We start from the raw sequence: 11,007 nt of genomic DNA, 5'->3' as shown, positions 1-11,007 counted from the left end.
AATCTACGTGTTATTATATTGCTCTGCATATTATACAATTTGTTAAAAATGCAAAAACATGCGTATTTTTCTAATCAGAGATATTACCCTTTATTAAGGAAGTTTACGCTTAGAGGCGCTGGCCTGACCCTGTCAACCATTCTGTCCTCCGCTCGCTAAAGCCACTTGTGCCGTTTGCTTAGCAACATTTCTTGCCTTTGCCACAGTGGCTACCAATGTGTTGCTGGCTCCTTAAATAATTAAAGGAAGACCCCATCGCTGATTGCCTACTTGCACCCCCATGTGGGGTGAACCTTTCCCGGCCAGCGAAGCCTGCACCATATTTCAGAATGCAGGGCATTTATAGCATGGGGACATCAGATGTAGTATTGGTCAGGGCATGAGGTTCTCTGCTGCAAAGGCGAGCTTTAACATTTAACAGTGAGAATCAGGTACACATCACCACCTAGTGTTTACAGGGGTGCGGACACAAGTTAATCCCCATGCCGTAGAAATGGGCAAAAGGAAGCTTTTATATTACAGGAATGCTACTATAGCCAGCCAACTACAGGGAACATGCTACGGATTTAAATCTCCTCCGCTCTTTGCGATGGTAGCAATATGACAAGGAACCAGCAGTGCAGCACAGGACTGCTGATTGCAGGCAAACTGTGAGTAGGAAGTGATTGAATGTATTGAGACACAGGTGAGCAGGCATCGATTTTTATACATTTTATTACACGCTCCTGGATCCAAATATCTTCAGCCAAGTCATCTCGGGATGCTCTAATCCTTCTGTGGAAAGGGAAAAACAAACATGGTAAGTTACGATTTAATGGTCTTCACCCTTTCAGTACTAAGGACCTGCTATGCAAAGCAAACTGACTCAGGTCCAGTTAGCACCGAATTGGTTACTTGCAGATTGTTGTTGAGATTTGATTTACTTGGGTATTAAATCAGGCTTCAAGCATGAAAAATCAGCCAGGCTGAAGCATGGGAAGCTGGGTAAGAGGGGGGGGGAGGGGGGTAAACGAGGAAGAGGAGGGCCCGAGCCAGTGCGATCTCATAGGAAGCTCAATCAGTGGATATATGTAGCGAAGCGAATACTAACTGGCCATGCATGATTACATAACATTTGCATTGCTTTTTGCTAAATGTTCTTTAAAAGCTTAATTACTTAGCAGGTGAAAGCAAACCTTGGCTGAGAGCAAACTGAAGCGGCGCAGTTTTGTGAGCACGCTGAACTGCATCTCCCCATAGCCGCAATTTGTAAACATTGCAAAATCATTCCCATGCAAACATGCGTCATAAGAAAGTTTTGCGGACATATATACCTGTGCCAACTACTCCCCAGCTCACTGAGAAAGTGGCAGGAAAACGAAGGGAACAAAAAAACAATTATTAACATTTATTCTAATATTTCAAACCATAAACAAGAATTCAAGGCACCGTCCCCCTAAATCAACCTCCATTTTTACTTTTTATCGATAGGTTTGGAGCGGGGTTCCTTTAGGGCCGATTCACGCCCAGCTTTAAACTCCCGTCACTTCACCGGTAAGCATCATGGAAACCAGCGGATCCAAAGACCTCAACGTGGCATTTGACTGTGGGAGCCCCGCTATAAAAGTTACGTGGGACTGCTCCTTTAAAGAAGCAGCTTCCACAGATTCATTTGCATGATGGTGTTGCACTGACAGACGGGGGGAGGGATAGCGTGTGTTCGGGCAGGATTCTCCTTATACCAGCAGTTTGGGGGTGTTAACACGGCCAGGCAGGAAGACGGGCTCCCGATGTCCTGGGTTGGTACACACAGTGAGGTTCATGGAAGGCCCATATTTAGACCGTTCTATATTGTCCCCAATGCCAATTACAAGGCCCAGATTTTACCTATAGCATATTTCCTGTTGCAAGTCGCCTGTGCAATCCATGCCGACAGCGGGTAAATGTTCAGTTAGCAAGCAAACGTCTCTTTGCTTTTATACGAGCAGCCAAATTATCTGACGTGTGAGCAATACGGTGTATTAAAAACGGCAGGACAACCATAAAAACTTTTTGGAATATTTATGAAATTTAAAGGCTTATAAACAAAAACAACTTACTTCACCAGTAGTAAATGTTTCTTCGTGTGTGAGTAGCGATATTCAATGTTTCCAGTAAAGTAGCTGCAGACTGCTACCTCCGCCCACCAAGTGATGTCACTGCCACTAGGTCAGAGGCGCACGCCTTACAGGCAGCGGATCAGTGCGGGGGCTGTGGGCAGGCGGCTCTGCAGCGACTTTAATATTCCCGACTGAACAGGAAGCATTAAATATCGCTAATAAAACACAAACGTTTGCGGCTGTTCATGTACATTTACAAGTGCCCGCGCGTGTGTATATATACAGGTTGAGCTGCCGCTTTATTTGGGAATAACAGAGGGAGGGGTTAAAAGCTTTAAAAAAAAAAACACAATAAAAATACTACAGGCCATATTAACCAAACGGTGTTAAGCCATAAAACACTTTACACCCATTCCCTTGAAAGCGCCATAGTGCATCTTGCAGTTTAGCACCGCTTGTGACCGTACCCAAATACATTATGGGGGAGCACAGACTGCGGAGCCCCCGGAAGTCTCAGTGACAGCACATTAGCTGGTGGCGACTAGCATAGACTTGTGACAATTGTGTACATCTTATGGATCAGTTTAGCAGTTATTTTTACGCACATCTAAATGATGTCATGTGCCCTTCCTAACCCCTCCTCTGTGGCTTCCGAGATACCCCCACTTTACTCTATGCAAGTACAACTCCAGAAAGCTTAACGGTGTCATCTAGATAGCTGGAGAATGCCTAGAACCTAAATAGGGCTACGGACAGATTATGGCACCAAGTCGTTTTGAAAACAGTCTCCAAACTAATCGGGGCACAAGTTAGGTTATCACAAATTAAGCCAGCTTTCAGGAGACCCCGGTGGGACTACTCAAATTGGAAACCAGTTAAGAGCTACATTGGTTTCAGGAGCGATTTGGTCAGACTGCGGTATTCCTGTATAAATTGGCATTTTTACACCACAGATTCAGTCCCTGCATTAGGTGCATCATATTTACTAGTGTTCTAGATCAGAGAATAAAGGAAAGGATATACAGATGCCAAACTAAATAATCTGATAAAGCAAAATGTACCTGCCCCCACTTACCCCAATCTGTACCCACCCCGTTCTAAAACAAGTGTCTAAAGTTCCCCAGAAGGAGAGCTTTTATATTACCGGTGCAAAAATCTATTTACCGGGCTACGGATAAAGCTGACAGACTAGAGCAGACACATGCAAATAAACTCGTTTGGAGGGGTGTGAGGAATGCACGATTTGTATGGTTGTCACACTCATGCCAAGTGTCTGTACCTGCAGGACACCTCATTTCTGATGGAAGATTCCAAGCGAGTGTGAAACAGAAAGGCAGAGGAGACGGTCAGATAATTACATGGGTGCAGAAAACAGTCAGGAAAACAATCCACACTAAAAACATGCCACTGCAGAGATGCTGCATTCATTTGCAATGGGTTGTTCAGCTTACCAGCAGCGAGAAGGTTAATTGAATTCATAGAGCAGCTTTGCCTCTTCCCGGCAATTGTTAACTTAAGTGGCCAAGTAAGAAGCACTTAAATATGGCTCAAATGAGGCAACGTCGAAATGCTACTGTGTACTACTCTCTGATGCAGGGGTGGGCAACTCCAGTCCTACCAACAGGTCAGGTTTTCAGGATATCCGAGCTTCAGCACAGGTGGCTCAGTCAAAGACTCACCTGTGCTGAAGCAGGGATATCCTGAAAACCTGACCGGTTGGTGGCCCTGGCCACCCCTGCACTAGTGGCTAAGACATAAAGGGACACGGCTGTTTGAAACAACCCATGCCCAAGCTTCCCAAACCTGGCACACGTGAGCTAAAGGACACGCGAGCTTTAGAAAAAAGGTCACAAGTTCACGCAGCGTGGCTCTTCAACCACGGGAAGACGCAACAAACCTTCATTCACCGTACTCCATTCTGGAAGCGAACAGCTGGGATGCAGATCATTAAAGAGACACGGGGGCCCTCTAATCATTATTGCTGGTGACCCCACTTGCCAACACGATGGGAACTCTAAAACAAGCACCCCAAACTAAGAGACACTATTGCTACATTTCTACTTGAGCCAGCTACCACAAACTGAATAAGTGTAAGCCGAAGATGTCTCCCAGCAGCCACAGCACGCAAAACTGTAGGTACTGAGGGGAGAACCTCAACGGGCATTAGTGGAGTACATCCGTTAGTCAAAAAGGAAGTACTATTTACATATAATTGATTCAGGTGTGACCAACTGCAGTCCTCAAGGGCCACCAACTGGTCGTTTTTAGGATATCCCTGCTTCAGCACAGGTGTCAGTCCTCGACTGCATCACCTGTGCTGAAGCAGGGATATCCTGAAAACCTGACCAGTTGGTGGCCCTTGAGGACTGGAGTTGGCCGCCTCTAACTTAAACGCTAAATGGCGCTGCTGCACAAACCTACGGCCTCAAATCTCTTACGAAGCACTAGCATGTGAGGTTTTGAACACGCCACCATAGCAGCAGCAGCATCATCCACCTCTTCTATGGACAACTCTAATGCCTGTAAAATGTACACAAGCCTTCTCAATGCTCCAATATCCCCATACCAGATGTAGAGAAGCCAACTACTTTACTACTGCTCATCTATACCAAGTTTAAAGACGCCGCGCGTTACCTTCTGAAATCCGACAGATGAGGATGGGAAAGACGAAGAAAGTTATTTTGCAGTAAAGAAGTTACAATGTAACACGATGACAAACCGCAGCGCCACCGCTCTTTTCAAGCGCTTACCTTTTTGCCGGCGCCCACGCTTGCTTTGCCTGTACCCCGGACTTTCTTCATTCTGTTCTTACGTTCTTTACGCTGTTTTCTGGATGTCTTTTTCTTCTCGTACAGGCCGTGCTGGTGAGGGGGGGGGGGGGGCGCAGAATAATAAGTTACTATATACAGGGGCACCACTTTTGTAACCTCACCTCCGAGTTAAATTCACGTATCCCCTGATAGTGGTCAATGGAATTAATTTCGGTCGAGAACAGGGCCCAGCAAATTCAAGCGGACCTCTGAAAATGGCCAGCCATGCCAATCCAGCACCTGAAGGGTTAAGACAGGGGTTTCGCAACTCCAATCGTCAAGACCCCACCAACAGGTCAGGTTTTAAGGATATCCCAACCTCAGCACGTGGCTCAATTAGAGGCTCAGTCTTCGACCTGAGCCACGTGTGCTGAAGCAGGGACTGATTGTGCCACCGGTGCTGAAGCAAGGATATCCTGAAAACCTGACCTGTTGGGGGTGTTGAGAACCCCTGCGTTGGCCATCACACGGAATATTCAGGGTACATCTGCATTGGGATATTCTGGAAACCCACCTAGTGTCCCATTTATTTCAACTTCCTGCAAACCCCCCGACCCCCCCATTCAACCAATTGAGGATCTCCGTACGTATATCAAATATTTTTGCACTTCAATACTACCGAACCCATCACGGCAGCTGAGAGGCCATCAACAAAATAAACTATTTATTCAGGTGCAAAAATGTAGTTGTATAAGTGTTTAAGTGCCGGAAAATTATAACACATAAGCCAAGGCACAGGATAAGAGGCCAGTGGTATATAGAGAGAGTAAATAAACCTGAAGTCCTGTAAAGGGACAATATAACCCTGAAGGGAGAGCAATGGGACTAAGCCCACCGCTCACAACCTCATTGGGATAGTCCCAGGACCACTGTTATAACACATGAAGTAATAGCAATATACTCACAAATATGCAAATGCCTGTCCTGTGCCCCTTGTTAGGCGCGCTGCGGATTCTAGGTAGAGATGTACAAAAATAGGAAATACAGCGCACAGCAAAGAGTGGGTCCAAAGATGATACAAAAATATTTCTTTATTGAGCCCATTAAAAATGGAGGTGTAGACAGACCACCTACTCCTTGATAAAGTGCAATGCGCTCGAAACGCGCAGGTCTGCTTATACCATCATTTTTAATGGACTCAAAGAAATTATTTGTTATATCTTTGGACCCACTCTCTTTGCTGTGCGCTGTATTTCCTATTTTTGTAAACGATTTATTCAGACTCATTTTAGACTGTCCCGCTTAAGCTTTAGGTCTCTATATTCTCACTCTACCCTACAAGGTAAGAAGGGGGCTATATAAAGTAATAATTACTCTGGCCAGTCTGTGCTTGGGCTCGTTCTTCTTTGCATAGTCCAGGGAATCGTAGATCATGCCAAAGCCTGTGGTTTTGCCGCCGCCGAAGTGAGTCCTGAAGCCGAACACGAAGATGACATCGGGGGTGGTCTTGTACATTTTTGCCAGCTTCTCCCTGATTTCCGTCTTGGGGACGGTGGCTTTTCCAGGATGAAGAACATCAATGACCTGCAAGAGAAAAAAAAAACACCCAGGTGGCGATTAACTTTTCCAGTACAGGTCCCCGGTCCAATTACAACTCCCTGCACTTAAACACAACAATTACTGGTCATGTCATTTAAAAGCTCCATGATGTTCCCCAGAAGAGGCTTCCAAGACACCGCCCCCTACTCCCCTCTTCTCAATATAAGCCAATCGCATCTGCTCTGATGTCAGCCATGCTTGAGCTTTCTTCACTGTAGCTAACATTTTACACCACTAACAGAGGAGAAACTAATTTAAATCCGCTCTACCAGCTTCTTTGTTTTTACCCATGACTTTTTTTGTAATTGAATTGCAACCGGGATTTAACCGACGCTAAACCTTATTTTTCCAGAGATACTTACCGGTAAAGGCAACTGTGTTTAAACGTCATCCAGGGAAAACAAAATGGCCACGAAACAGCCAACAGGAAGCTACATCTTGGTTTGCAGCTTCCTATTGGACAGCCATTTAAATCCCCATAGTAACACCGTTAATTGTCACCTGTATCAACTCCGGGAGATGCACCGGTAAAAATCCCATATATACAAAAAAAGGACAATTGTTTGAAACAGCGGAAGGATTGCTGCATTATAAACAATTTGGAGTTAAAAAGGGTAAATGGTGGTAACTATGAGCCTCCTGTATAAATTTCAGTCACAAAGAAAAACAGGTTAAACCGACGGTCACAAGAGAACCCCAAAGTACCCATCTCAAACATTTGAGAGAATTGTGTAACATTGAGATCAGAGCTGGGACTGGATTCTTACCATCTGCTTGCGCTGCAGAAGTCGATTTGTCATGAACTTTCTGGTTCTGATGGTCACTGTGTCATTCTGAGAATGAGAAGAGATAAGCCTGTATTACACCAAGGCTTGCAAACTGAGGCAAATTATACAATTCCAATCAAATTTATATAAAGCCATCTCCAAAATCCAGGGGGAATATCAGACTTTGGTGCTCTTAAAAGAATGATCCACATATCACAACCCTGTTATCCATTAATTAACCCAGTGTCACATTATTATGACATAATGCAAGGTGCTATGTCAGTGTTCCTATTAGTACTTTTGGTCTGAATGGGATTGTTCCCATTAAAACAACAAATGTATCATTTGTTATGATACAGTTATTAGTGATCAGTCTGTGACCCAGGACAGACCACATCGGTCCATTTTCATTTTACGTTATCGAGATAGATATATTTATATATAAATATATCTATCCCTGAAGGGATCTTCGCACCAGGATTTACAGGTGATGGTGTTTTTGAAGTGGCCATATTGGCTGCAACCAGCACAGTGTGTCGTAAGCTCTATATATCAGCTAGCCAACTATAAGGATGAAAAGATCATTAGCCTGACTGACCCACAAAGGACTCGGATAAGTAAATACTAAATTCACACTGTAGGTGCTTTTACCCCTATAGATTCATGCAAGGCATAAATATTTCGGATATGCTAATTTTTCTTTAAATGGACACTTTAAATGTTACACAACCAGGAACATTAAAATATATTGCACCCCAAATCAGTTTATACATTTTTACTGAAGATGGATTATAAATAAAAATAAACATAACATTGAGACAATCTACAACAGAGAGCAATATACAGGGGCTCGGAGTCGTCGTTTTTAATAGACTGGAAGAGCCACATTGACAGAGATAATACTCCACCTCTTACATCAGGGTCCCAGACATACCTGCTCTTATATTAGGGGTGCTCAACTCCAGTCCTCAAGACTCCCCTCCAACAGTTCAGCTTTTAAGGATATCCCTGTTTCAGCACAGGTGGCTCAATCAGTGGGATTGCGACATCTGTGCTGAAGCTGCTATGTAGTTAAAAACCTGACCTTGGTGACTCGGGCACCCCTGCTCGGGGGAGACCCACGTTCTCCTTTCAAAAGAATCAAATATAAAAACTGCTCAAGCCCTGGCAGCCTCTTTATTCTAGCTCTCCCCCCCCCCCCCCCCCCCCGGGGCCCAAGCTCTGTCCCAATTCTGTACCCCTCACCAGGTCCCAAGCTCTGCCCCCCCAATTACAGGTCCCAGCCTCTGCCCCCCCTTACAGGTCTCAATTCTGCCCCCCCCCCCTAGCTGTGTCCCAAACCCTCTTCAATTCTGTACACCTACATACCCTATACCGTCCCCAGATCTCCTCCCCCTATAAGAACCTCACCTTGTACACCCCTAAAACACCCCCATGCCTTAGCGTATACCCCCCCCCCCTCTCTCTCTCTCTCCCTGGTAACACATGCAGCTGTACAACAACGAGATCTTTAATAACGAATACAGGTGGGGGTGCAAGGCAAACACGTGACAGGAGGCCGAGGAGAGACTCACTACCAGCGTAGGCTTCCCCCGTGACTAGGCCGCGGCTCCCCCCCCCCCGGCGCTCGCTGTTCACTCTCCCATCGCTCTGCCCCGGGCCCCCCGCTCACAAATACCCCGGCCACCCGCCGCGGAGGGGTGCGAGGAAGGTTATAGGAGACTCCCGGAACCCTCCGAGGCGGGATGGCGCAGGGATTGAACGGATTGTAACCGGCGGCACTCACCATCTTGGCGGCTGTCTCGCGCAGGGACGTAGGAAAGGAAGAAGCAGCCGCGCTCAGCCAATCATATCGCGAGGAGTGTGCGGTGAGGGCGGGATTAACAGGTCCAATCAGAACGGCTGGAAAGTAAACAGTGAGTGTCAATCAAGGACAGACTCCTCCCATTGGGCTGATCCTAGAGATGCAATGGGGGTTACTGGGGCCGAGGAGGGATTGTAATGGGAGGGATTGTAATGGGAGGGATTGTAATGGGAGGGATTGTAATGGGAGGTACTGGGGCAGGGGAGGGACTGAAATGGGAGGTACTGGGGCAGGGGAGGGATTGTAATGGGAGGTACTGGGGCAGGGGAGGGACTGAAATGGGAGGTACTGGGGCAGGGGAGGGACTGAAATGGGAGGTACTGGGGCAGGGGAGGGATTGTAATGGGAGGTACTGGGGCAGGGGAGGGACTGAAATGGGAGGTACTGGGGCAGGGGAGGGACTGAAATGGGAGGTACTGGGTCAGGGGAGGGATTGTAATGGGAGGTACTGGGGCAGGGGAGGGATTGTAATGGGAGGTACTGGGCAGGGGAGGCATTGTAATGGGAGGTACTGGGGCAGGGGAGGGACTGAAATGGGAGGTACTGGGGCAGGGGAGGGATTGTAATGGCAGGTACTGGGGCAGGGGAGGAATTATTATGGGAGGTCATATTAATGGGAAAGTGCTGATTTTTCACCAGTTTTTATTTTATTTATTTATTTATAAAAATGTGTTACCAGGAAGTAATACATTGAGAGATACCTCTCGTTTTCAAGTATGTCCTGGGCACAGAGTTATAAAAAATACATGGTTACAATAAAAGAACAGGGTTATACAGTCACTTCAGACATTTCATGGACAGATAAAGTAGGAAAATTGGGTACAGGGGATAAAGGGCTTGTGAGTTTCAGATAGAAATAGAGCAGCTTTAACATCAACTAACATCAGCGAAGGGCAGCAAACGGCTCACGCCCTTTGGCTGCGCCAAAGGCTGTGCGCCTTTGGTGCAACGCAGATGTAAGCTGGAGTGGGAAATATTAATGGGAAAGTGCTGATTTTTCACCAGTGAGACTGCACTAAAGTTTATGAGATGCGGATGTTAAATATAAGTGAGACAAAACCCAAATCAGGGTACAGGTCCGATAGTTTCATGATGGGGGTGGTTGTGCAGGCACTGCTGGTGCTGATTTCATTAGAGGCACACAATATTAAACCTGTTATTTGTTCACAGCACAGCATGCCCACACTGCAGCACAACTTGCCCATACTGCAGCACATCATACCCACACTGCAGCAGCACAGCACAACTTGCCCACACTGCAGCAACACAGCACAACATGCCCACACTACAGCACAGCACAGCATGCCCACACTCCAGCACAACATGCCCACACTGCAGCCCAGCACACCATGCCCACACTGCAGCCCAGCACACCATGCCCACACTGCAGCCCAGTACACCATGCCCACAGTGCAGCCCAGCACAACATGCCCACACTGCAGCCCAGGATGCACACACTGCAGCACAACATACCCACACTGCATCACAACATACCCACACTCCAGCCCAGCATGCACACACTGCAGCACAGCACAACATGCCCACACTGCAGCCCAGCACAACATGCCCACACTGCAGCCCAGCACAACATACCCACACTGCAGCCCAGCACAACATACCCACACTGCAGCCCAGCACAACATGCCCACACTGCAATCCAGCATGCACACACTGCAGCACAACATGCCACCACTGCAGCACAGCATGCACACACTGCAGCACAACATGCCCACACTACAGCACAACGTGCCCACACTGCAGCCCATCACAACATGCCCACACTGCAGCACTACATACCCACACTGCAGCACAGCAAAACATGCCCACACTTCACATTGTCCCAGCTGCTGCAGTTTGGGGCCCTGCCTGCGTGTGGCGCTGTGCGAGCACAGACAGGTTCAGCTCTCTGATGCTCTTCCCGGACTCTCTGGCCACCAGCCAGGCTGCTC

The 11,007-nt window shown here is 47.0% G+C and overlaps 1 protein-coding gene across 3 annotated transcripts; it reads right to left on the bottom strand.

The window, feature by feature from the left end:
- Window positions 1-696: 696 nt before the first annotated feature.
- On the bottom strand, window positions 697-9,072 carry RPS24 (ribosomal protein S24). Of its 3 annotated transcripts, XM_075610364.1 has the most exons (7): window positions 8,981-9,072; window positions 7,195-7,260; window positions 6,203-6,412; window positions 4,829-4,939; window positions 3,358-3,375; window positions 1,314-1,337; window positions 697-774 (listed from the first exon to the last, which is right to left on the bottom strand). In XM_075610364.1, exons 1-5 carry the CDS (start codon window positions 8,981-8,983, stop codon window positions 3,370-3,372), a joined length of 396 nt encoding a protein of 131 aa, XP_075466479.1. In that variant the 5' UTR covers window positions 8,984-9,072; the 3' UTR covers window positions 697-774; window positions 1,314-1,337; window positions 3,358-3,369. The 3 variants fall into 3 exon arrangements, with proteins under 3 accessions (XP_075466479.1, XP_075466480.1, XP_075466478.1); XM_075610365.1 differs by lacking the exon at window positions 3,358-3,375 and having other exon boundaries at window positions 8,981-9,071; XM_075610363.1 differs by lacking the exons at window positions 1,314-1,337; window positions 3,358-3,375.
- Between the last annotated feature and the right edge of the window lie 1,935 nt (window positions 9,073-11,007).

This window comes from Ascaphus truei, chromosome 8 (assembly GCF_040206685.1).
Source record: "Ascaphus truei isolate aAscTru1 chromosome 8, aAscTru1.hap1, whole genome shotgun sequence".
Taxonomy (NCBI): domain Eukaryota; kingdom Metazoa; phylum Chordata; class Amphibia; order Anura; family Ascaphidae; genus Ascaphus; species Ascaphus truei.
This window is presented reverse-complemented; position numbering and strand designations above follow the sequence as displayed.